Consider the following 27,817-nt stretch of genomic DNA (forward strand, 5'->3'; position numbering starts at 1 on the left):
ACAGAAACATGAAAGCCAGCGAGCTTCAGGGTGGTTACTGTTCCCTCATGTTTGACTTGCAGGGACTCATCAGTCACCTTCTACAACAGGAAGTTAAAGAGGATCACTTATTAATTAGCAACATTATTAATTAGGCTTTCCTGTTGGCCCAGACAATGTAAGACAGTGCTTGCTCTTTCATCTCAGCCTGCTTCCTTGTTTTCCTGTTATTGGATGAGCATTGGCTGTCTGTGCTCGGCCTGATCTGTTGATGTTTTCGGACAGCCCACAGCGGTGCTTCATGGCTCCCCAGCAGGAGTTTTTGATCACAGAAAGGCGCCGAGTCAGGGATACCTACAACCCATCTTTTTATTATACATGAACTTTGAAATGCTGCAGACCCGGAGGAGGAGGAGGACGTACTCTAAGCTGTCGGTTACATTTAAGCGTTCATGGACAGCGGCATGGACCCTCCCTGCCTCTGATGGCTTTAACAGATTACCTCACTGCTCTCTTCCTCAGCTGCTTTCTCTACAGTCCTCCTCAGTTCTCCTAAAATGGTCTCCTGTGTGTGTGTTGTAGCAACAGGTTGAGCTTTAATGTCTTTTGCGTATGCTTCAGATCTCTGTGGAGTCGCACTGACTCACACAGACACACACGTGTGTTACATGTCATCCAGACTCTGTGTGAGTCTGTCTTTAAATCAGAGCCTCGTCATGCTGCTCCTGGTGTCATTTGGATGGCCTCCAGTTATGGACCGCTTTGCTCTTTTGGGTGTTGCCTTCTATGTTTGATTGACAGATCATTAATTAGCCTGTGAGACAGCAGCGATAGGGTGACCTTTGTGTAGCAGACTGTCACGAGAGCCTGCCATCTGGCTGTTTGTCTTTGTTGTGGAGAAAAAAATGAAACAAAAACATCATTGCAGACAGCAGACAGCATGAGTCAGGTCTTAATTTGTGTTGATGGTGTTACCACGATGCTGGTACCCGGATGGGGTGAACTGGATGTTCCAGAAGCTTCTTTTCTGGTCAAAACATTAAACGGCACAACACTTTTAGTTTAGTGTGCCTGGATTATGTTTCACTTGGCACCAACATAGTGGCCAAGGACATACACACTGCTAGGCTACTATTATTAGCTAGTCTCCTAAAAGGGCGGGGCATTCATGAGTTCTATATCACTGTTTATATATTGCTAATATTAGCATACAGCTCCTAGCCAGACCCACATATTTGATGCTTTTTTTCAATCAACACCAGATTCTACTGACAAAACTAAAAGTGTTATCTTGAAGAACATGAGAGTTGTTGGTCTGCTTTAATCAGTTGTTTTGTTTGTGTTAGTGTGTGGCTTAATGTGTGTTAACATGTTAGTTCAGAACTCATGCACCTGTAGATCAACACCTAAAGTCCTGTGTGTAGTAAAACCTGCTGTTTTGTCCATGGAGGCTGGTGGCTTGGAGGAAGGGAACAGGTTTGCTTATCAAACATTAGAGGTCATCATTAGCTGTAGATGAATCTTTTATATTACTAAAATGGCTGCCCACTGGAGCATGCACGCACGCACGCCTGCACGTAGTCAGGAGGAGTTTAAAGTTTATGCAGAGTTAATGAAGTCAGATGTCACAGCACAGCAAGAGTGCACACAGACACACACGGACACTATGTAATGAAAGAGCATAGACAAATGAAGTGACATGAAAAGCTTCATGATAATTACAAACACACTGTCTGTCAGCTCATGTAGGCTTCTTCCTACATGTGTGTGTTCACTGTTTCAGCTTCTGGTTATTGTGTGTGTGTGTGTGATGAGTCTATGGCCTGTGACAAATTAGTGTTTGGTTTTTCATCAGGAAGCGTGAATGGCAGCAGTGTGTGTGTTTTCTTCCTCCTCATTCAGAGTTTCTTTGGAAACTCCTTTGGTGAGGATTTAATGGAAGAATGAAATTATTATTCTCTGAAGATTATCTGTGTGTGTGTGTCTGCATGAACAAGGATGTACTTCTTCCTTTTAACTATTCAAACATTTTCCAAAAGCTTCGGGAGGGATTGAGTCAGATAATGAAAGTACTTTCTAAGATTGTCTTCTCCCTCCGCTCCATCATGCTCGCCTCAGGCCTGATTTGTAATCTCCAGGATCATTTTGATCTCTTGAATCATTCACTGTCATCATTTTGAATTAAACCGCCGTTCTTCTGCTGCAGCTGCGTTTCCTGTCAGGGTTCTGCCTTTTGTCCCTTCTTTTATTTTCCTGCATTGTTATTTTCCAAATAAAACTCCTCTGTCCTTTGTGTTTTCCTCATCAGGGTGTTTGTAGACTGAGAGAAAGTCTTAAAATGTCTGTAACAGCTGACTGCAGACTGCTTAAAGAGCCTCGCTGTGGTTTAAACAGTGTCTGCGGCCATAAATTCAGTTTTATCAGTCTGAGGATTCTGTTTTCTTATAAAAACTTGTCTTATTTTGTGCATTTGTTCCTCCTGGAGACACTGATTGTTGAGCAGATCAGCCAACCATTTAGCTCATCTATTCTGGTTCCAGACGGCTGAATCCTTTTTCCACTGATTCAGATGGGTGTTGTGCTAATTTCTGAGCTCATTTCGTCCACACCTCACAGTTAAAGGTTTGTGCAGTGCAGGGTGGAGGCAACACACCGGAGTCTCCTGGTTAGCACTAAACTGTCCTGTCCTAAGCTAACCTGGTCGGGTGTGCTCAGTAGATATTTTTAAAGTACATATATTTAAAAAAGAGTTGTTAGGGTCGACTGCAGACAAGAATTTAACATGCAGAAACTCTGATGAAATGCTAATTCACTTTGTGTGTGTGTGTGTGTCAGACTCTCACAGTGAGGGGTGTGTCTGGTGTTGTATTTCCAATCCCAAGTCTGAATAGCAGGCTGAGAACACACTTGACTGCTGTAATGAGGTCCCACTCAGAGAGAGAGAGAGAGAGAGAGAGAGAGTGTGTGTGTGTGTGTAAACAGAGTAAAGCTTTATGGGTGCAAAGAAAGAGTGCAGATAAAAGTAGGAGTAAACTGAAAGAGGAACAAGAATCCCTGGAGTTCCTCCCCCCTTCCTCTCCCTTTTATTCCTCCTCTCTCGCCTGTGCAAACATGCCACCACCCCCTTCGTCTTCCTCTTCATCTCCCCTCCACCCCTCCAACTCCCCCCTTTTTTCTCCCTCAACTGCCCACTTTATCTCTTTTCTTCCTCCTCATTTTTCTCTGTGCTGAAACACAAAACCCTTGTAATCCTCATGATCCAGGCCTGTCCAGAGGGGACGGGAAGAGAGGAGAGCGGGAGACAGAGTTGGGGGGGAAGGTGGAGGATGACGGGAGAGTGAATGAGAGTGCCATGAAGAGGAAGAGACCATTATTATGAAAAATATCAATTCCAGTCAATTCAACAGCTGCAGCAGGTTTATCAATGATCAAATGAAACCTAACTCGTCACCACCAGGGGGCGCATGATAAAAGTCTTGAGTAAAATAACGCAACAGAAAATTACATTTCTGATTTTGATATTTTCCTTGTGAATGATGTCATCGGGGTAATTATTGATTTGATATGAGTGGAAGAATCATAATCCGCGTAATCCGGTGCTGTTGTATTCATACAACCTTTCAGGCCTGTTTTGCTGCTTAATCAGCTAAGTTGCTTTGAAATATTGCGTTACAAGCTAACATTGGTTAACATGGACCAAATCCGTGCTGAGTTACAGCTAGCATGCTATGCTTGGTTTTCATCAACAAAACGGTTGTCTGAGCAGAAAGAATATCTAAAGGACCTAACGTGGATGCTAACTTCACTAGCTTGCTGTTTTCACATCATTCTTTTATAAAGTAAGGTTGCACAAATTGATTAATTGTAGCTATGTTACAGCAAGGCAGGACGGAGTTAAACTTTCTGTTAGCTGTGAGTAATGATCGGGCTGTTGAGCTGTAACCTGGCTGAACAGATGAAGGTGTTCCTGCAGTTTAAAGCTTCTAATGTGCACATCAACAAAGCAGTGAGGGCTCCACACTGCTGAGTGTTACTGGTAACTTACATGGCAGCTTATCAGTTCCACTCTTTGCTTTTAGGGATTGATTAATGAATCTAAACGCATATTTTTCATCGATTGTAATGGTGTTTACAGATTGGAATTTGGTCTCCACATTATCATCCTCCTCCTCCCAGTGAACATTTGAGGACATGTCAGATATTTGATAAAGTGTCTGTGGAGCTCCGCCAAAACATTTCATAGTGCAGGAGCACCTGTAGCCACAAGAAAAATAATAAAAGAGAGAAGTTTCCATTCTGTGCTGTGAACTCTACAATAATCCATCAAAGCAATCTCAGTCTTTAGAAGCAGTTCGGGCCTCTTATGCAACCACTGACACACTGTTCATCTTTAATGGAGGTCCTGCCCGGCGAGATGAAACCGATGATGAGCTGTGATTCAGACAGAAGTGCTGTGACGAGAACAAAGGCTGCTCTTCCTCTGCGCGAGTGCTGGTTTACATCAGAGGAGACGGCAAATGAAGTCCACCTACTTTACTCTGCAATTTATTTCAGAAGGGAGGGGGGGGGTGTTTGGCAGCAGACAAAAACCCATCAGAGCAGAGCTATCAGGTGGCTTCAGGACACACACTTACACACAGTCATCTACTCACCGCTGATAATAACACTCTGTTAGTGCTCCTTTTCTAAATCCAATCACGACGTGATTCAGAGGCGGCAAAGGCGTCTCTGGCGACTGAAACTATTTACATCACACGTGTCTGTGCCCGCTGCTGCATTTCCTGCACGGCCGAGCAGTCACCTCCAGACGTCAGAGCTCCAGCAGCTAACTGTGATTGTAAGAACAACATCTCAAACTGAGAACACGTTTTCTCCCGCCGGAGGAGGAGAATAAATCACACTTTTGGAAGATTACTTGTTTTTAAGAGGCAAAAAGAGAGAGAACGAGATGAGCTGCTCAGAGACCAGCTTTCACAGAAACACACCTCTACAGATCTGAGAAAAGAAAGCTGAGTGTTAAACCTTCTCTAGTCCAAGTCACATACGGATGCTTGTCAGGTTCAGGTGTTCAACGAGCCGGCAGCAACAGGTAGCACATGTCTGTGTCGAGTGAAACTTGGCTTTGGCTATTAAAGTTATTGATGCAGAGTCAGACTTGTCTTGGTATCATAGTTAGCTTGTTGCTAACTAGCTACACCTAGACTAACATTAACAGCTGATGTTTCCGCCAGAAACAGAGAAAAGTGATATGTAAGCAGCTGATGAAGGTAACCATCCTGGTGCTGCTGCTGCTGCTGCTGCGTGTTTATCTCCTGTCTGGAAGTCTTGCTTCTTCTCCTCTGCATAGATCGGGCTGATTGGCTTGTGTAAATATCATTTTCATAACTAATCCCTGCGATGGATTTAGCTTTTCGCTGTCTGGGCTGGATCAATTGGTCTTGTCCATCTAATCCTGTTTGATTCAGTCTGCCTGGCAGGCTCTGCACAGTGAGCGGTGAATGTGTGTATGACTACAGCTCAACACTTCTACAGACCAACAGCGTTTACAACATTCTGTCGCTTCAGCCACGGACTGTGCTGCCTGGGAGTTACAGTCTGAGCCTGTTGTTGTTGTGTTTTGTTTAAACTTGTGCCTTGTTGGAGGTTTTTGTGTTAATACCTGACAGCTCATCAACACCTCTTGTGGTCTCTTGTGGTCATGTTAATACAGTATATAAGAAACATATGGTAGTCACGGTGGTACGTGTCTCAATGGTAGCTAAGAAGAGCTCAGAGGAAAAAGTTTGTGTTGTCTTCACACCAGGAGAACTGAAAGGACGAGTGTCCCTTTGTGCCGCCTCCACCATCTGCTGGTGGGTGTTTGCCAGGTTTTATAGACATATATGTCGCCCTAACAGCCACAGGCGGTCTCCAGAAGCTCCTGATGGAAGTGTTGATCACTTTAGCTGCTGAACTCTTCACATTGTTCAGCGTTTTGGGGCATGACTGTCACATTGTGAGGAGGACCAGTTAGAAAATGGCCGACAAGTTTGTCAGATTCATCTGATGTGTCCAGATATGAAGGCCTTTACTTCTGTCTGTGAAGGTTCTCCAACAGTGTGAAGTGCCATCTTGGCAGCAGCACTAGTGGAGGCCTGGTCGGTGATGGTTGGCGCCGCAAGCTGCAAATATGTTTCAAAAGGCAGAGACCGTGTGGCGAACATGGCGGCACCAACCACACCATCAGCACCACCGTTTTTATACCAAAACGTTTGCGTGAGCCGGCTTCAGAAAAACCTGCTCAGAGGCCTGAGTCAAAGTTTTTCCTCTGCCCCAATTTCACATTTTACATGTACAGCCAGCTTTCTGTGTGTGTGTGTGTGTGTGGGTAGCTTCATTCTGGCCCCCATAAGGGTTCTTAATGACCAATTTACATAATTAACACACCAAAGCATGGCAGGCGGACACACACACACACGGGTTAGTGAAGCTGAATCACTGACTCCCCACCCCCTCGTCAATATTTTCATTAGATTCAGTCTTTGTTTCTATTGATTCTCAGAGGTGAAGAGTTGAGTTTTCAACATCCAGATCATTAAAACATAACATCTTATTTGTCCTGATGATTTTTATATATTTATTGGTATTAATAGAACATCCCTGATGTAGGTAGGTGTAATGTCTGTGGAGCATCATATGAGCTCGCTGGGTGTCTCACGTCCTCCTGAGGAGAGGAGTGTGAAGACAAAGAATTGAATGTGACTTATGAGCAGCAGCAGTTTGAAATGGATTCTTTTTTGTTGTTATATAAGCAGCATGTTTTTTAATTAAGCCCTCGAAAGACATTATTCAGTCCTCCACCTCGCATGAGTGAGACAAACAAGGGAGAGGACGAGGAAATCTTGACCTTTGCCCAAATAATCTACTCTAAAGCTCATGTACCTGTTTGTTTTTAGGGGGTTGTCTGCACAAACTTTTGGCAGGAAAGCCTTCTGGTTTGGCCAGGATCTTCAGTTTTATGCACTGAAGCGGCAGCACGGAGGCAGGCGAAGCAACGACAGATTAGCGGTCCAAAGTAGTCGATTATTAGTCGACGCGTGATTAAGGAAGTCGATGACTAGTCGACTATTGAAATGCAGCCCTGTTAGCAGTGCATTCTGGGTAGTGTAGTGTGTGTAACCGCGTGTCTGTTTGTCTATCTGTCTCATTTCTGCTTCGTATCTTCAAATATCCGAGATGATGACGGAGGATTTTCTTCTCTCAGCGTTTGTTCGTCTGTCAGTCACTGTTCCTCCATGTCTTCCTACTTTTCAGTATTTATTGCCATCACAGTCTCTTTCCATCTGTCTCCGTGTCCCCGGCTGTCAGACGACTTAAGTGATAAGAAATGGCAGCCGTATCAGTAGAACAGCCCGTGTGTGTGTGTCTGTGTGTGTTAGTGTCTGTGTGTGAAGATTTGAGTGTGTTGGCAGTCTTGTCAGCTTTAGGCTGTCATTTTGTCACCATAATTTTTACACCGATCAGATTAGACACACACACGCTGATCTGTGTGTGTTGGAGCTGATGGACTACGAGAGAGAAACACTCACCACAGAGACATTCTTTATATCAAACATGTCAAACAGTTGTTTAGAGAAGATAGAGGATCCCCACCGCTGAGTCCCAGACAGGCTTTGTAAAACAGACCCTGACCTTTGACCTCTCAGACATTGTTTCCACTCTTTAAAACTCGGCCACAATACAAAAACAGTCAATTTCCCTCCATCAGAGTTCATCACTTCAGTCTCTCTGCCAGGAGCATTAACAGCGGCGACTCTTCCAGTTATTTTGGAGTTATTTGGGAGTTGAGCAGACATGCGTCACATATTTGCAGTGGAGAGGAGCAGGATTATCATTTTTAATTCAAGGAACGGGATGGATCCCAACAGAGGAGGAAAGGATCTAATCTGCACCCCAGCAGCAAAGACATGAGCGAGTCTCCTCTGTTATAATTAACCCCGAACATGTCTGTCATTAGGGAGAAGGCTCAGAATGTTCCGGATGTATGGCTTACTGGTTGATGATTTTTGATCAGCCTGCTCTCTCAGTGTTTGTGTTTCCTTTGTGCAGGACCATCTGCTCTCCTTTTGGTATTTCAAGTGATTATTAGTTTCTGCTAACACAGCGACGGCAGTGATCACCTTCTGGCACGTCATTTTGATAGGAACTAAAGAACAGTAGGAACTAAAGTTTCTGAGTAAGTTCCCTGAGAGCCACGCAAGCGAAGAACTTCTACATTCTGCTTGGTTGTCAGTGTCAGAGACAAAGCTAATTTGCATTAAGTTGAGCCCTGGAGCCAGGCCTGGGGGTGGGGCTCGAATGCGAGCGCCTGGTGGTCGGGCCTTTCCCACAGGGCCCGGCCACCCATAGGCCCCTACCAACTGCAGGAGGATCCACAAAAGGTAGGTGCAAAGTAGTCCGGGCGGAAGTCAAAGGCGGGGGCCTCAGCGACTCGATCACTGGACACAGACTGGCTCTGGGGACCTGGAATGTCACCTCGCTTGGGGGAAAGAGTCTGAGCTTGTGCAGGAGGCTGAGCGGTACCTACTAGATATAGTTGGGCTTGTGTCACTGCACAGCTTGGGCTCTGGAACCCAACTCCTTCAGAGGAGCCAGCTGAGGAGACATCTGTTGATGCCCCCTGGATGCCTCCCTGGGGAGGTGTTCTGGACATGACCCACTGGGAGGAGACCCAGGAAGCAGTGTAGAGACTATGTCTCTCGGCTGGCCTGGGAACCCCTCGGGATTCCCCCAAGAGAGCTGGTAGAAGTGTCTAGTGGTCTGGGCGTCTCTGCTTAGACTGCTGCCCCCACAACCTGGCCCTGGATAAGCGGCTTGAGGATGGATGGATGGATGGATGGATGGATGGATGGATCGGTCGCTTTAGTCACTCTTGTCTATACAAAGTCAATAAGTTCTGGCGATTTTACAGCTTTAGTCGCTCTTAGTGTGAACACACGTGCGTGCAAGTTATATGCAAAGGGGTGGAGCTAAGGTGTGTGGGCACCCTTCCCTTTGTCACTGTAAAGATTTAAATGGAGGTCTGTGGGGTCTTTTTGGGAAAAATCCTCCCCCCTCCTCCTCGTCCCATCCCCAAGCCTCGATCTGTTTCCCACAAAGGTAACCTAAAAGAGGAATGGGTGGGGGGGTGTGATTCAGAGAGCGGGCGGGAGAAAGATGGTGAGAGATAACGAAAAGGAGGCGAGTCGGAAAGAAAGGGCGAGGACGGGTAAAAGCGGAGCTGAAAATGAAAGGCAGAGTGAATGAGTGTGAGAGGTGGACGGGGTGAAGAGGAGAGCGCCAGCGATAAGGCTGCAGGGTGAGGAAGGGTGAGCAGAGGGGGAGGAGGAGGAAGGTGATGGAAGGTAAATGAAATGAGAAACTGTGGGAGTGGAGATGACGGCGATATACAGGCTGGCTGCTGTACTTTTATTAAAAATCACACGTGCGCTCTGCCACCTTTATGATGAATGATCCCGTTTGATTGATTGGGAATTTATTGTGGAAAGGTCCTGTGGAGCTCGGCCTGTCTATGGTTATTTGATTCTGCCAGCTTGGTCCGGCTTTACTCCACAGCTTTTATATGAGGTGGAACATCAGGCGCACAGGATGAAAGATTTTTATTCACTCACGGGTTTCTGCAAGAATGAGAAACAGAAGTAAAATCACATTTAAGCTTTCATTTGTGGAATGTGAACAATTTAATAAGTATTTATTGTCTTTTGTTGTGTAAATGAAACTTTCAAAAATAAGACCTTTCACAACCTTCTTGGTTATCAAACAGCCTGTGAGGGCCTTCCCTCTGCTAGCATGTTACCCTAAACAAGACAGACTTAATAAGCAAGTCTGGGCCTATTCTGGCCATTTATGAATGCTTTTGGTTTTGTCTTAATATCCCACATTGAAAATGTTTACCCATACCCATGTTTGGTATCCTTTTTTTCAGCACAACCTCACCTACAAGATCTGATAATTATTTTTAGGTTTAACCTACTCTATTAACATATTGGGCCCCAAACTAACAAAAATCACTAAATCCGAATGGAAAAAAATACTATTTATTACAATAAAAAAATTACAAAAATGCTCAATGAACTGTTTTGAAACTTGAAAAAGTAAACATAGGTAGCAAATATGAACAAAGAAGCATAAAATTGAAATTTGGTAAAAATATATACAAATATTCACCATATAAACATGTCTATTTACAGGCGTTTTTTACTACAACTCTTCAAAAGAATAAAACACTATGTGGAAAAGTATACAGTGCTACACCACTACTTTGTATTCCCAGAGTTCAAAATAGTGTAAATGTATAATAAAAGATCAACCAATGGTTTTAAATAAACTTTAGCCACATGTAGTGCACAGGGCTCTCCAGTCTCATGCAATAAGAATGAGACTCACGCATTTCAACAAGTTCTCACAGTCTCACGCCACACATGGCGTTTCTCACGCATAGAAATTATTAAGTTCACCGCACAGACATAAAGACTGCCCTTTAAACCAGTCAGACCGCATACTGGACGTTCATACAGCTGTCTGCCACTCAGAAAATAGAATTTCTTGTTGCTGGGTGAATTTCCATGAACGCGCAGTGGACGTTATGGCATATGGCTGTGGCAAGCCAGGAGTAAAGAGCGGCGCTTTTCATCTATGATATTGATCCCTCCCTTTGTTTTTCAGTCACTTCTTTTGAACTGCTTGTGGCCAATTGCTGATCAACACAAGCAGATCAAACAGTTTAGCACAGATTAGTGGTGAACAAGAAGTGTAAGAAAATAAGTGTAGAATTGATGGAGGTGCTAAATGCTAACAGTTTAGTCAGCAGCACAGGTGACAGTAAGTGTTCTTGGCCGCTATGTTTAGCATCTTTAGGGTTAAAATGTGTAGAACAACTTTAGCCGTGCAGCCTCGTCTGACCTGGTTCATTCAGACTTGTTGTTGATATGAAAAGGTTACAGTTCCGCTCTGACTTAGTCAGACTTTTAGGGAAATGTGAGCGGCGTTCTTATTCAGAAATAAGACCAGCTCCATCACCACCAATAAGAGAGTGCAGTAACCTTTTCCTCCAGCAACTTCCATAATTGGATTTTGCCTTTCTGTGTGTGTGTGTGCGTGCGACTCCTCCTCCACCTCTGGAGACGATGGATCAGACTAAAGCCAGAGAAAATGACCAATTCTTCTCTCTTTCTCCTGGTGGGTTCGTCAACACACACACTGTGCGCCACAGTTGAAAAGTTCACAGCATTCTCTCACACACAAAGTCAATACACACCGTTATTTATAACCTCAGTGTGTTTATAATTATGCAGCGGCTATATGATATAGATTTTTGGATTTAATAACAAAAAAACCCAAAAGATGATGGAGTGAAACTCTCTGCAGCCACTGTTCTGTTAGAATTGGATCTTTGTTTGCCGCTCTGACTATCAGAGATAGCGGCGAGCACAGAAGAAAAATCATGTAAACCAGCAGATAACGCTGAAGCTGGAAGGTCTGCAGCCTCGGACCAGTGAAGTGTAGCACTAAAAAGTCCTGGTGTGTTATCAGAGCGGTTCAGAATGGAGAAAGGATGACAGGAATAAAGAACGGCAGATGGCCGAGGAGAGGCGGGCACCATCACAAACACACACTCTGCCTCGTATGGAGGAACTTGTGCTGTTTATTGTCTTTTTGTCTGCTCCTAATTAGTGAGCTATCTAACGGAGTGGCGACACAGGCTTTGGGCCAAAGAGAACTTCCTGGTGCAGATCCAGTTTGGTTTGAAAAGTGGGTCACCTTCATCATGTTTTCCATGAACTGCTGCTGAACTTAAAAACACAAAAACACAGTTTATATCATAAAACAACACATTAAGCTAAATGCTAACATCAGGTTACTGAGGATACCTGATGTTTGACTTATTCCCTATTTTAGTTTAGCACATTAGCATGACAGTTAGCTGATTAGCACTAATAAAGTTAAGTTAAGCCAATGTTCCCTTTGTTATACTGGAAAAATTAAAACTTCATAAAGATCATAAAGATCTTTTAACAAGCTAATCTGGAGTTTCAAATGTTCTCTGAGTTTGTGAAGTTTCAGTCTGTGTCTGTATAAAATAGACAACCAATGAAGCTGATGAGGGTGGAGGTTATCCCCTTGTCATCCCCTCAGCTGACAGACTCTGGAGTGTGTTCCTGCATCAGATATTATATAATGGTCCATATTGAAGATAATACTTGGATAACAAAGTGCAGTAATGACGTGCTGTATGAAATCCTCTGCAGGAAACTAATATCCAGCTGTTACCGCCCGCCAAGCTGTAGAGGAGAAATTTATTAAAAGACCCCTCAGCTCTGTGCGTCTTTAACACTTCATATTCCTGCTGAAGCCTGCTCAATAATGCTACTCTGACTTCTGCTTATTAAAGAGCTGCTTCTCCGTGTTACACTGCGGTGACTCACTGAAAATACGATCTGACTGTGATGAAATGAGTTCAGGACGAGAAACACAAAGTCAGAGGTTTGTTGTTCTCTTTATATAAAACAGTCTGACTGATCAACGCCACAGAAAGGATTTAAAAATCAGAACTTTTAAATGTAGGAGTCCTGAAAACAGACCCCCCCCTTCCCAGACTGGAGCACTGTTGTATTTTTTATGGGTGTAGGACTTGTTACCATGGCAACCAAGACCCAAACCAAGATTCTTTTTTTTCTCGTCCTAACCCTAACCAAGTACTTCCTATAGTCTGAACTAAACCATGACTGGAATCAGTAGAAAAAATGAAAGTTAACCAGTGAAACTAACAGCAGCGTCTGAGCTGTCAGTGTAAGGTTAATAGTGTAGTGATGATAAAACAGGCCAGACCTGAATAATGGATTCAGAGGATTTCACTGATGCAGCGGAGTCTTTCTGTTGTTGCCGGCGGTGTTTCCGCTCACAGGACGGACACTGTGTGTGTTGGACTACTTACAGCAGCTCAGTGTGTGTGTGTGTGTGTGTGTGTGTGTGTGTGTGTGTATGTATGTGTAACCCTGACCACTCTGCAGAGCCACAAACCTCACAGTGTTTCATATTTTATTCATTCATCACATTATTCTGATCAGCGCTCTCCGGGGTCTGCTTTGGTCACTCTGCTGCTTCCTCACTTGTCACCTTCCTCCTCCTCGTCCTCCTCTCAGTCACTCCCAGCTGGTCTTCCTCTCTCATGAAGGGTCTTCACCATCCTCATTGAATTTCTGACTCTGTTTCTATAACCTTCTGCAAATTTACAAATGTTTTAACACACACACCTCCCTCAGAGATGCTGTGTGTGTTTACTCACTGGAACAGAGAAGGAAGGAGGACTGAAGGACCAAAAAAACTGATTAACTTTCATAAACAACAAAATGTCTGAAGACATCAGTCTGTTTTCTTTGTCTTGATGATTGTCAGCGACTGTAACAGAAATGCTGGTTATGTATTTTCTCTCTCACTGGGAGCCTCACACACTGCACCAGGTGAGCATAGGTACCCGCCTTGACATGATTATAAATTGATTAGATGACCACTGGAGTCAAAAGGCTTTGCAGCAGCAGACTCAGCGGCAGAGCAGCGTTACAGTGCAGCTCTCCAGTTATTAGACCGAGCCGTTAACAATAACAGAGCTGCTGTAAGGCTTGATAATATGAGAAAGAAGACAACACTAATTATAGTGAGGGCTGTCGCCAGAGCTGCAGGTAGCACTTTACTGTGTTCTGAGTCTGGAGTGTGTGTGTGTGTGCCTGCTGTGCTATCTGACAGGGCAGATTGTGAGTTTTAGCTGAGCAGCGCTAATCTCTTGTTACAATATGAACCGCTGATTACACCACCGCTCACTGTGGGAACAGAGAGAGAGGGTGTGTGTGTGTGTGTGTGTGTCATAAAAAAAGATGACAAGGAGCATTAAGAATTAAGTAAAGGAGAAGAGGCGTGTGTGTTACAGAGGTGAGACAAGGTTATCGTGGGCTATGTGACACACACACACGCACAGAAGGTATAATAGCCCTGGTTAAGCATAACAGGACAGTGCAGAGCCAGGTCCTAGTCATAACATCCCTTCTGTACATACTGTGCTGTCAGCTGTGTGTGTGTGAGTGCGCATGTGTGTGTGTCAGATAATGAACCAGAGGAAGCACAGAGGCCCACATGTTCCACAGTATTTCAAACTGACTTTGGTGGATTCCACCTGGATAATCCAAATATGGGCAAAGAACATGGAGGATTGTGCGAATGATCTCGCTTTTGCAGCAAGACCTCTAGTGGGCAGTAAGTGGAGCTGCAACCTCAGAGGTGTCTGCTTTTACACAAAAGATAATATGTTAGTTCGGCAGAAAAGCATCACACAGACCCTACAGCGCCCCCCTCTGGAGGAAGTTAATTGCTAATGGAACCTTTAATAGTGTTCATGAAATGATAAACTGGTGTAGTTCTGTACACACAGACAGGATGTTCCCTCGAAAACAAACATCACGAAGTGAGAAGAAGTGTGACTGGTTTACTGTGTGTGTGTGTGTTGCCTGTAGACAATGAATGTTCTGGGTGTTGTTCTGCATTTCTATAATTGTTTCCTGCTAGCTGTTTATATAGTGCACACATTCAATATTAAAACACACACACACATCCTCGAGGCTGAGAGAGAGAGAGATGTAAATTGATGGTCTCTGTCACTCCTTTGTGGCTGGCTGTCACTGGCTGATACCGTCATGAGTGTTGTTGCTACTTCACACACACACAGATCTGTGCTTCACACACTCTGTTACACAACCTCGGGGCTGCTTTAGCATTTTGTTTGCTTGTTTTTCGCTGAGAGGCTAATGGAAGTTTCTGCTGTTTTAGCTTCAAATGAGGGAGGCATTGGTTATAATGCTGAAGAGAGAGACACACACACACAGACACACACAAAGCTGGGCCGAGTACCATTTAGCTGGTAATAGACTCTAAATTCACACTGTGTATTAATAATGCGGATTTCCCAGCTAACACCCTCATATAATGAACTGGGTCAGATGCACTTGTGTGTGTGTTTCTGTGTGTGTGTGTGCCTGTCGATGTGCACACATTGCACAGGTGTGTAAGTGTGTGAATACAAAGTGTGTAAATTTTAATACTCTCTAATCCTCTCTGTTTCCCTGGCTCACACCTTTTCTGTGTGTGTGTCTGTCTGTGACTGTGTGTGTGTGTACACACTTCCCATTGACCCCAATAGTTTTAACGAACACACTTGTCCTATTATATAGATATCCAAGGTTTTTTCCTCAGTACAAAGGCATTCCGTGCGGTTCTGTGTGTGTGTCTGTGTGTGTTTGTGTGTGTGATCACACCTTGCAGTATTAGCACCAGGAAGTTGCTATAATTTTCATTGTCCTGGTGCCTGGTGGAGGGTGTAAAGGTTCAGCTATGGAAATGAGGTCTGATTAGACACAAACTGTGATGGTATTTTCATCATATTTCCCTGCAGCTCTGTTTCTCAGGCTCTTTACCTCGCCTTCATCTTCTTATTGTAATCAAGCAGCAAATATTAACATTTCAAAACAGTTGGTAAGAAAACCTGCAGTTCCTCAAGTGGCCACAAGAGGCTGACATCAAAACTAAGTCCATGCCCACCCCCCAGGAAATTAATTCCTTACCATATACCATATACCATAGGTATTATGATGATATTTTAACTTAATTTCATATTTATTTATTGTATTAGTATTGATTATTTAATCATTAGCATTTTCTCTATGTATTCATAGAATAATTGTATTCACTTTATATCATACATGGTCATTAATATGCGTTGGTAGAATCCATGTTTCTGAGCTGAGATGGAGAAACACTGCAGTGAATCACAAAGTGTTTCATGTCAGAAACTGTACAATAAAGCACTGCAGCATTTACCTCCAGGCTAACACACACGCACACTCTCACTAAGCTGTGTGTGTGTAAATCAGGTGCATATTCAGAGGAGTCACTGAAAGTGGAGGATCGCACTGTCGCTAAGTTGAAGTATTAAAAGTACTGAGAGGTGCATCTAAGCCCTGATGACAGCCTGGAGAGAGACGAGCTTTATACCCAGAAGAAAGAGACTGAAGTCAGATCCCAGAGACTGCTCAGTCCCAGGAGGCTTTAAGAGTTTAGACTGTAACAAGGAGTCATGGTTAAATATTCATACTGTTGCCATTTTGACTCCACCCATTTAATCCAAACATGGACGAAGAGGTGGAGTGTGGGTGGAGCTGCCTCGTAAACATGTTAATTTGTGGTCATTTTAACATGGAGGTCTACGTGGATTGACTCACGTTTGGAGCCGGCCCTCTAGTGGCCGTGTGTCGAACTTTATTTCTCAGCCACAGAGACTCCACTTGGTTGGTAAACTGTGACAGTGGACATGCTTGTGTTTGTGACTCAGATTTGGAGCTGGCCCTCTGGTGGCCGTGTGTGGGAAAGCTTTGTTTAAAGACTTATTTTCACTTTTGTGTCTTACTTTTTGACATTCCTGTTGTCCCATTGAACATTTAACCCTGAAGGAGGTTGTGTTTTTGTTGATTTTCGGCCCTTCACACTCGGCATTGTTGAACAGCTTGGCTGTGATGCTGCGTTTCCCAGTCACCTGCGTGCTTCATGGCCGGATCGATGATGCTCCAGCTCCGTCATTCTGCAGTCAGAAACACTCAGAGAGAACCAGCTGTGCACTGAGTGGACTGATCAACAGGACCTCACTCTGACTGATGTGCCCCACTCCATAACTCATGCTTCTGCTGCTGTTGTTGTTATTGTTGAGCAGGCTGTCCACGCTGCCTCCAGTTCATATTCAAAGTGCACTTACAGACAGAACCTGGAGTGTCATCCAGGTCAAAAACAGGAGAAACTGGAAATCCTTCACACCCCTCCTGCAGCATCTGTCCTTAAAGACTTGATGTGAATGTGGAGAGACACTCCAGATCAGCCGAAACCCACTAAGTGCACATTTTGAGGTGAAAACACGCCTGCCTGTGATGTCTGTTTCTGTCACTCAGTGGGTTCATGTAGGTGTTTGTATGGATCGCAGCCTAAAATAGACACAAACAGTCAGCCAGAAGAAATGGGATGTGATCAGCAGTCTGGAACGGAGCCTTGCGGCCAAAGTGTGTCAACTTTTACACATCAGAAGAACTTCAGAGCACTGCAGGGCCAGGATGTGTTATTATCAAACATCATGTGCATTTCTTCAGAATGCGTGGCTCAGACCCACAGAAGCTGACGTGTTTTTCTGTGGAGACCAGACCTAACTGAAACCTCTGCTGTGTTTCTGGTCTTTGTTTTGACAGACTATCCTCAACATCCCTCTGAAGGGAAACACCTTTACCTGTGTTAAACACTAGGGGGCGTAGTTTATATGGTCAATGGCTGACAGTGATGAAAACAGTACACACAACTTTTTTAAATAGGCAATAAATAATGGTCTGCTGTGTCTCCTCAGAGGTCTGCAGATCATCTGCAGGTAGCTTTAAAAAAGTCTGAAGAACACTTTTGACATTTGGTAGAAATCTTAAACTTAAACACACACAAACACACAGCAGGGGTTCTTTAAATGCTGGTAAGAGAGCAAGTTATCACAGGTTCAAAATCCCCAGAGAAGAGACCATTGTTACGCCTGGACTTTAGGGGTGTGTGTGTGTGCCGGTGTGTGCCTGTGTATGTGTCTGTGTGTGTGTGTGGTTCTGGCTTCCAGCAGCTCTCAGCCTGTGAGGCAGAGTTATCTGTGTTTTAATCAGCTTCAGCACAGAGGCAGAAGAAGGGAACGCTCTCCCTCCTTCTCTTTCTTTGGCTCTGTAATAAGACTTCTAGCTTCTAAATCCTTTAATCTGAGCGGGAATGAAGGCTACATCTCTGTCTTCTGCCTCCATCTCTCTCTCTCTCTCTCTCTCACACTCACATATTTTTCCCCGGCTGCAGACACGGAGCCGGCCTTGTTAATTGGGCTGCCGCTCTTTCCTTCTTTCTGTTTATGTGTGTGTGCGTAAAGGTTAGCAGAAGCTGCAGAGCACGACGGAACTGTTTGGAAAACTTTTACAAAGGGAGACGCATGTGTGTGCGGCTAATTATGATTTGATATTTATTATTTGGAATGGAGTGTTTGTGCTGGACAGGCTTTAATCTTCAGAATGTGAGGAGAAGCAGTAAATGTGCTGGAATCCGTCCGGACATCATGACTCGACAGCAGGAGCTGCAGTCATGGAGGCGGCCCGTCTTAGCCTCAGACACACACACACACACTCTGTGCAGGAGGTACAGGAGGCTTTCTCACCTACTTTTACTTCCTGCACAGATACAGTAAGCTGCCCCTCAGACTGTAGCTAATTAGTCTGATTTATAATCCAATTCTCCAAACACCTTCTGGTTTTCTTCAAGATTATATCAACTGATTTAAATTTTCATTCAGGAAGTCAGGCTATTAGTGGAATCTTTTCATCGCACAGTAATTATCAGCGTGTTTGGTTAAATCTTTGGGTAATGAGCACAGAGGCAGCCAATGGTGCCTTTATTACACACCATTGGTGCCTGTAGAAGCCTTATTTAGGTCACGAATGTCGCCTTCGTGCAGACACCACCTTCTGTTGGCAGCAGTGAGGATGACAGACATAGGTAGGAGGTCAGGGTGGATGGTTGGTGGACAGAGCTTCCCAAAAGGCTTAAGATTGTTTCTCGATTTATAACCCCTTGTTACCATGACAACCAGATGTCAGAGATGGTTGTGACACATTTTATTCTAGATATCTGAGTTAAAAGTTCCCAAAAAATAAAATGTATGTCCTAAAAATACTCTGTGACAAACTCTTAGCACATCTAGACAGCCATGACTGACTCACATGTGTCCAGCAGTCATATTCAAAAATTCAGATTGTTTTTGTAGAGCCTGTAAAAAATGCAGCGTGGAGCTTCTTCTCCTCTGCTGGTAACCATCATGTCAGATTCATTCTTTACGATATGTGTTTGCGTCTTTAGTCTTCAACTCTCGCTGACAGATCGAACACCTGCCAGTTTTTGATCTGAGGTCGAACGTTTCATGTTAAGCGCGTCTTAAAAACAAACCAGAGAACTTCAGTCATCACATCTTAAGTCCTGAAGAAAGAGCTGCTGCGAGCTGTCGGTTATTCCCATGTTACAGTGAACAGGACCAGGTTTTACTGAATGAGTCCTCCACGGCGAACGACATGAGCATCCTCTCATTGCTTTGACAGAGAGTCTGACAGGACAGAGCAGTGTGTTGATTTTTACAGATAATTAAAGCAGGAGATGGCACGCAGAGAGCACACTCTCTCATCAGTGTGTCGTTGGCAGGTTAATGCGAGGTGCTCTGGGATAGAAGGCGGTTGTCGCTCATTCCCAACTCGGCGGACACAGCCACCAAATTACATTTGCATAACACAGAATGAATCTGTGAGTGAGTTTGCCTCTGTTTTTTACTTCTGTCTTCACCTCAGCAGAGAACTTTCCATGCATTGAAGTAAAGTCATATTTATTTAAGGAGATTGATTCCCTTCATTCTTGGCAGTCACTTCATTTCAGTGTGCTGTAAAAATAAATTTGCACTGACTTGCTTTAGATTGGTAATCCACCTCGGTGAATAATTCCCTCCATTTATATCTCCCCAAACTTTTTGTGGTACAGTTATATCACCGCAACAAACAGTCACCACAACAGTGTGTTCAAAGACACATAGATTCTTCACAAGACAAAGAGGTTCTTGAAGTCCAGGTGAACACCAGAGGACATCGTAAGAAGAGGCTCAAACCACCTCAACTGGCTCCTCACCCTGCAGCAACTCTGAGCTCCTCACCCTGTCTGTAAGGTCCAGACCGGCCTCCCTGTAGAGGACACTCCTCTCCCCTTGTATATCGTTTTGGTCACCACCCACAGCTCGTGGTCGTAGATGACTAAAGAGCCCGAGGTATCAGCTTGATGAAGCCAGCAGGACCACATCAGTTATAATAAGGCAAGGACCATGATCCTGTGTTCCCCAAACCAGATCCCTTTCCCCTTTGGCTGCCCAGACATGCAAGAGTGGTACATAAACAATGGAGTGGACCAGACGAAGTGAGGAGGAAGCCTGCTAGGTGGATCATGTATGTGTCCCCAGCAGTAGGGTTAATCAGTTTTATTACCTATAAACCTGCACTCTGAACCTGAGGACATGCTGTCAAGTCCTTCAGACACAAGGGGGCTCAGCCTCCAGGGGCCTTGTTAGTAAGGAGTAAGAAGTTTATTCTAGATTTTATCAGTTGAGAGGCAGTCCTAGTTTAGCTTAGCTTCAGCTTTGAATTTCTCTCTCTGTGTTTGTCCTCATCTGCTGGTCATTGATCAGTGTTTCCTGTAGTTTCAGTCTACAGTCCGTCCTCTGTGTTTTCTTTCAGTCCTCTGACAGTCCGTCTTTGTTCACGTCTGCTTGTAATGTCGCTGCCTGGCTGAGACGGTACAGAGTGGTACTGCACACAGAGGAGTGTGTGTGTGTGTTAATGTGTGTTAATAGCTCTTCAATCATAACACTAATCCTCTTCTCAAAGGTCGGGTTATTAGTGGATGTTATTCTGTCACAGTGTGATAATGTCCACTCTGTGATAAAGTACTCTGCAGGGTTCAGACTGTGAGGTGGATCCTCTCAGAGCCAGTTTGTTCATCTGTCTGTCACTCACAGAGTCCCACAGATGCATTGTGGGTCACCACAGTTGTGGAGCATCGGTCCTCCAAAGGAGGCCGAACCAGATTCAGAGTTTCTCCTCATCCTGTTGACGATGTGAGAATCACACCTCACACCTGGATCTGTTCTAGTGAGAACGGTGCAGTAATTCTGATATGTTCTAGGTCTGAGCAGGTGGAGATTGGGAAATAACAGTTATTTAATTAACCCTTGATAAAACTTGGGCGGTCAGTTTTTTTGTCCATATCATATTGTCATATAAAGTGTTGCTTCGCCTGTTTTTTCCAGACTCTGTAATGTTGACATGGACAGATAGAAATGTGCGTGTGCGTGTGTGTGTGTGTCCTATGCTCCTTAATCTTTTGGTTTTAGGCTTGCTTTGTCTCGGCCTTGCTCTCCTTCATTACCACCAATAACAACTCAATTTCCCCCCGGGGTTCTGCCAATCATTGCTCTCATACCTCCCCCCAGGCCTGGCCAATCAGCTTCACTGTTCCTCCGGTCTGGTGTCATGAATGGCTAATGATGCCCGACAGTGGTCATGAATGTAAATGAAACCACATCACAGCTTTTCTGACTGAAAGTAAACAAGAACATTTTCAGCTGCTTTCAGCAGGGTTTGGAGCCAACATAAACCACCCTGATTCTACAAAAATATTATCTAAGCTAAAACAACAGGAACTTCTGATGTACCCAGCTAACGCTAATGAAAGTGTTAAGCTAACATTAACTCCATGAGCACATATATTTTTCACAAAGAGGACAAATATCATCTGCTGGAAGGCTAATGCTAATTGCTACTGGCTAGTACTCATAGCTCCTCAGTGTGTTTTGTTTTTTTGGAGCATTGATTCTGTTGGTTGAGCTTGTTGGCTGACAGATGGTTCATCCAATCAGCTGCCAGGGATTCTTTTGAAAGCAGCTGCCCTTTGCAGATTGTTAGGATGGAGATTCAAACTTCTGGCACATCAGGTTCTGTTTTACACCTTGATGGTCTCTGGTGGTTGAAGATCACTGTGGAGTCGTGTGCATCCTGATCTTGTAAACATGACAGACCTCCCCTGACCAAAACGTGTTCTCAGTGCTTGAGTCTGTAGCTTAAATTGTTCAGTTTGGTACCTCGCCCAATAGGAAGTCATCTTTGTGTAGGAGTATGCAAAAATGCTTCGTACCTTCCTCTCTGGTCTTTAAGTGCTCGAGCTTCAGTTTTCCACATGTCGTGTAATCCTGGCAGCATCACGTCCTTTTAGAGTGTGTAGCTACATGATCCCAAATTTAATGAAAAGCAGATGGACCTGTATTCAGACCCACCTCCAGACCAATGGGAAGGTTAATGTAGAGCCGGAGAGGCAAGCAGACTGCAGATCCATAGATGGAGTCTCAGATCTGTTTTTTTTTTACCCCAGGGATCTCATGTGTCAGAAAACCCATTTTGTTTGAACTTGTTCCCGCGGGAAGGGATGTAAAGTCAGGCAGAGAGCGAGAGACAGAAACAATGTGAATTATAAAGAGAAGCTGGAAAGCTTAGAGAGGTTAGACAGAGAGAGAAAATCAGTCAGGCTTTATTCCCCTGGCTGGAGCTTCGGCAGACATTCCTGGATTTAGTTTCACTTGAAACTTTTTAGCAGAGGGGTCAGTGCTCGAGACTTCTACAAAGTATGCGTTGAGGATTTTAATGAGTCACACACACACTGCTGTTTCTCTACTGTGTGTGTGTGTGTTAAGGCTGGTCTTAGATTTCTATTTCCATTTTATCCCTGTTGTTGTTCATTCCAGTTTTCTATCAAATTCCTGGTGGGTGCCGAAGTAACCTCACACACACACACATACTCTCTCTGTTGTAAAGCTGCATTCTGCTGAATACATTCTGTTAACCCAGATATGTCAAGCCTCAAACCTGATTGTGCAGATGGATCCAAACGAGTTGCAGATGGAGATAAATGAGTGGAGTAACATCAGGGTGCTTCTGTACAGGTGCAAAATGATCTGCTAATTAGCATCCTAGCATGCTCAGGAGGGCTGCAGCTAACAGTTACACACATCATGAAGCATCTGCTGCTAATCTGTGTAATCGATCCTGTCTATGAAACATCAGGAAATGACTCGGTTATTATTCTATATTTATATAGATCCAGATATTACTGACAAAAACTTCATGTGATGAGTTCTGAGAGAATTATGGCCAAACTATGCAGTTTATTCATCTGCTAAACGGACCGGCTAAACGGGCTACGAAGACATCTGCCAAATTAACAACAGAACGTAAACAAGGTAGTAAAGATTTTAGCAGCTAAAGAATAAGATGGTGACGCTGAAAGACCCTAAAAGTGTCTTTTGACTCGCAGAGATTTGGACTGTTGGCCCTGAAAGACTGTGAAGCAGAAAAGAAGCTAGTGGACATAAAGGAGATGTTAGCCACTAAAGAGGTGGTGGAGACCAAAAATGGAGCCAGCATACACCACCCAGACCACTGCTCATCTGTTTCTCGAAATAAGCAGCATATTTGTATTTTAAAATGTGTTTTCTCTGACTGTCTGCTGCCCCCATGTGGCCAGAAGCATTCAGTTCATGCAGTTTCACAACACAAGGAGCAGCAGAATAGGGAGGGTGGATGGGCCTTGAAGTAGATGAAGTAGTTGCTGCTCCTCCATGTTGAGAGGAGCCAGCTGAGGTGGTTTGAGCATCTGGTTAGGATGCTCCCCCTGGGCACCTCCCCAGTGAGGTGTTCTGGTCATGTGGGGGAGGCCTTTGCGTAGACCCAGGACATGCTGGAGGTATTTTATCTCTCAGTGCCTGGGAACATCTTCGTATCCTCCCAGACGAGCTGGAGGAGGTGGCCCCACCTCAATCTCAGATAAGCAAAAGAAAATGGATGCATGTATGGATAGATCCCTGATGTCTGTTCTCATGATAACTGTGGTACATTTTGTAGCATAGTCTAGTTAAATAGTAAAGAAAAGTTCTCATGATCTAAACTCATCCTCTGAAAGTCAAACACACACACACACACCTCTGTACACCTCTGACACCCAGTTTATTCCTGGGCTGACACCAGTCAGGCTTAAAGAACCAAAGCAGGAGGATGAAAGAGAGAAAACACTGCAGAGGGACGGGGAGAAGAACGGGGCAAGAAGGCTGGCAGAGCGCAGAGCTGGCTGGAAACCGGCGAGGATTTTCTTTGATGTGGCAGACGCATACATCCATAACAGACCCTGAGAGAGAGGAAGAGAAGGAGCAGGTGGATATACCTGCCGCCTGTTCACTCAGACACAATGGAGGTTAATGGGGGGGGGGCAAAATGGGGGTGTAGGCGGTGACCCTCATACAGCAGCACATCCGCTAACACGCAGGTTTTAAAGATCACTGGTAGGTTACATTTAAATATGTACAAAGGGAAATATGGTCGCCAGAAGGCCTAGTGTTTAGCTATAACTTCATGTAATAATGTAGGAGCTACTATTAGCCACTGCTAGCTCCAGCTTTAACACAATCTCACATGATGTTCCAACTCTGGATGTGGTGATGGTGCTACAACTAGGGCTGCAACAAACGACTATTTTGATACTGATTATTTTTGCGATTATTGGAGTAATCAGATCACGCCTAAATGTCATAGTTTCCCATAAATACGGCTGCAGCTAATAGCTATTTCAATAGTGGATGCCTACTTTGGCCCGCTGCTTCCTCATTGCTTCGATCCGCGACCGCCTCCATACCCGGAGCCAAAATTGTGTGTGTCTGTGTGTCGCCCCGACCTGCAAACGGCTCACCCAGGGTTTCAAACCCAGAGCTGCTTGCACCCAAAATGCTGATCATTCTGCTGCGCCACGAGCCAGAGAATCACTAACAAGTCATCGAATACTAAATTAGTTGTCAATGCATTTTGCCGTGAGTACTCGAATAATCGTTGACGCCCTGGCTACAACGTTCAAAAGATGGCTAAAATGCTAATGCTGGACATTCTAAAAAAGCTTTACTATCACTGAAATCTAATTAGCAAGCTACTGCAGTTAGCTAGCTGTGCCGACAGCCCACTATAACACATAGTGTTTGAGCTGATGTTTAGATTCCTGATTCAGCAGAGGCTAAATGCTAGCTGCACATATGCAGATGAGTAGTTTATCTCCCTGAAGAGTTTCATGGTTCGAAGACCTGTTTTCTTCTTGTTTGTCTGTATTTCTGCAGGAGCCAGCTGCTCCCAGCAGCACAAAGTCAGTGGACGGTTCAGTCTTTCAGTTTTTGGGGAACTCCTGCTGAGCGCTTTCTGTAGAACTACTTCTGTACTGTAACACTAAAAGTCTGCATTGCTGCTATTGAAGTTCTGCCTCTTGATATCTGTGGATAGGTAATTCAGGCGAGCAGGTGGGCAGAGAGATAAGTCTGTTCACAGTAATAAATCCCTTTGCAACGAAGCAAACTGAAGAATGCAGGAACACGGCGGCTGCAGCAGCAGACCGCCAGGCCAAGTCCCCCTGCTCCCATTGGTCAGACGTCATGTGACCTCTGAATAATTGGACAGGTGTCTTTGTGATGAGACATATTTTTATGATGTGTTTGTGCAGTGGGACAGTGAGGGTGATGTTACCGTGTCTTGTGTTACAGCCACAGGCCACAGCTAGAATTAAACACACCCATCCAGACTAATGGGAGGAGAACGCCGGCATGTCAGACGGCTAATTGCTACACTCAGTCTTTCTCTTTCACACACATGCACACACTCTCTGCTTTTGTCTTTGCTAATCTAATCTGCCTGAGCTGCTCTCACTTTGAGGCTGCTACCTCCACCTTACCCCCCCTCCTGCTGTAAAGGATGTTCTTGGTTTAATGAGGAGCTCCTCATTATTGCTGCTCATTTCTCTTTGCTCTCAGCGTTCGTTCTTTTCTCTGCTGCTACAGTGCAACGTCAGAGTTCTGTTAAAGTTCTGCTTTGTTTAGAGGACAATCGCGGCTCTGACTCTTTCAGATTTCAAGTTCATTGGTTTTATTGTTAGGGGAAAAAGTGCTCACAAAATGCCTATTTAACAATTATTTTCAAATGAGTGGCCTCATTTTCTTTGTACATTTCTTAATAAATGTCTTTACAATAGTTTTGTGTTTTGTCAGAAATCCTGGAGTCTCTGCTGATCCACTGATGGCAGATTATCAAGATTGGTTTTCTGTTAATTTGTGTAATAAAGTATCATGGAATTTTAAACAGAAATACTTCACTGGTGCCACCTTAAGTTGCTGCTGTTCCATCTTCTGTGTTGTTACATATATGTCAGAAAGTTGATTTATAGCATTATAGCATTAGGCTTAGCATGTGTGCATGAGAAACAGCGAGGAAGTTGAGTCTTCCTTCCTAGATTCAGCCCTCTGTCTACCTTTGGCTTTCCCCATCTTAGGTTTATTCATGTGAGCTCTTGAAACTGTAGGGAGGTGGGCTTTCCCACCTTAGGCTTTCTGTGTGTGCAGAGAGGCAGGGAGGTGTTAACCTCCCAGCATTTTCCACAAGGACCTTAGGCTTCCCATGCTTTAGGCTTTTGTGACATGTGAGGAGCGCTTACACTGGATGCTCATGGAAGGTCAGGGAAGTGTGCTGTCCTGCCTAAGGCTTTCTCTGTGTGCAGATGAACCGGTGAGCAGGTCCTTACCTGATATTAGGCTTTCCACTTGGCTCCAAGTCGGCCAGAAAGTGGGCTCTACCCATCTTTTCATGTGTGCCTTTAACAGACTGGTGCACTACCTGCCTAAGGCTTTCCATGTAGTCCCATCTCAATTTCTTCTCTTGTCTCTTTTTTTTCACCAGACATGATGGAACAATGGTGGGTGTGGCATTTTTCTCTAGTCACCTTAGCAACCATTCACCTCGGCTACTCCCTCAGCAAGAACCTGGAGTTCACCTCTGACACTCTGATCAACAATGTGGTGTCCGATCCCCGCACAGGCCAGCTTTATGTTGGCGCTGTCAACAACCTCTACCAGCTGAACTCCGACCTCGAGGTCAAGGCCCGCACCGAGACAGGCCCCAAGCGGGACAACCGTCAGTGCACGCCGCCTGTCACCGACTCCTGCGAGGAGGCTGTGGAAACCGCCAACCACAACAAGCTGCTGCTGGTCCACGGAGCCAAAGACACACTGGTGGTCTGCGGCAGTGTCTTCAGGGGAATCTGCTCACTGAGGAACCTAAGCAATGTGGAGCAGCTGCTGTACTTCAGCGACAGCAATGGGGAGAAGTCGTACGTGGCGAGCGCCGAGGAGAGTGTCTCCGTGGTGGGAGTGATGTCCTACTTCACCAAAGACAAGGACAACATAACAGTGTTCCTGGTGAGCAGAACAACATTCAGAGAGCTTCATACACTGTTATGCAAGAGGATCCTTTGGTGAAGCTGATTTACTAAGTTGTTTTGTTGTTTTAGGTCGGCAAGGGTTACGGCAGCCATGACAGCACCAAGCTGATCTCCACCCGCATCCTCCAGAGCTACCGTGACTGGGACTTTTTCGACAGCATCATCGAGGCCTCGGCAGTCCAGGCGAACCCCTTCGTCCTGCGCTACCTCCACGACTTCCGCTTTGCCTTCAAGGACAGCGTCTTTGTGTACTTCCTGTTCTCGCGCACGCTCGGCGTGCAGGACACCAAGAACTTTACCTTCATCTCCAGGATGTGCGAGGACGATCAGGGTTATTACTCCTACACGGAGCTGCAGCTCAACTGTAGTGCCTCCAACAAGTACAACAAAGCTCAGGTAGTGATGACTCACGATGTTTTCATAAATAAAACCTCTGCTGTGAGAGGAGGAGAAATAGATTTTTCCATCTCGATGAGTTTGATGCTTTCTGTTCCTGACCCCTGATAAACTCCACAAATTGGATTTAATGTGGTCTTGAACTTAGAACAGCTTCCATCCGCGGGTGCTCCACTGTCTCTGCTTTAGTTAACTACATATTTTTAGTCAGGAACATCTAATATTCTGCATTTTCTTTTTTGTCTCACAGGCGGCTTATGTAGCAACACCCGGGGAGGTTTTGGCTCAGAGTTTGACCAGCTCCGGTCAGTACGGCCCGGTCTCAGCCTCTGACAAGGTGCTGTTCGTCACCTTCACCTCTGATGAAGACCCCTCCACGTCGGCCATGTGTAGGTCTCCTCTCTCCGTGCTGGTACTTTTTTTGTTTGGC

At 44.7% G+C, this 27,817-nt stretch overlaps 1 protein-coding gene across 2 annotated transcripts in view; it reads left to right on the forward strand.

Annotated features, from left to right (window-relative positions):
• The window catches only part of LOC114432157 (plexin-B2-like), a 112,472-nt gene that overhangs the window by 59,540 nt on the left and 25,115 nt on the right, over positions 1-27,817 (forward strand). For both annotated transcript variants that reach the window (XM_028399988.1, XM_028399987.1), the window contains exons 4-6: positions 26,451-26,968; positions 27,061-27,387; positions 27,638-27,776. In XM_028399988.1, coding sequence (XP_028255789.1) covers positions 26,453-26,968; positions 27,061-27,387; positions 27,638-27,776 — 982 coding nt within the window. In that variant the 5' untranslated portion in view covers positions 26,451-26,452. The remainder of the gene's footprint in view (positions 1-26,450; positions 26,969-27,060; positions 27,388-27,637; positions 27,777-27,817) is intronic.

Source organism: Parambassis ranga, chromosome 2 (assembly GCF_900634625.1).
Source record: "Parambassis ranga chromosome 2, fParRan2.1, whole genome shotgun sequence".
Taxonomy (NCBI): domain Eukaryota; kingdom Metazoa; phylum Chordata; class Actinopteri; family Ambassidae; genus Parambassis; species Parambassis ranga.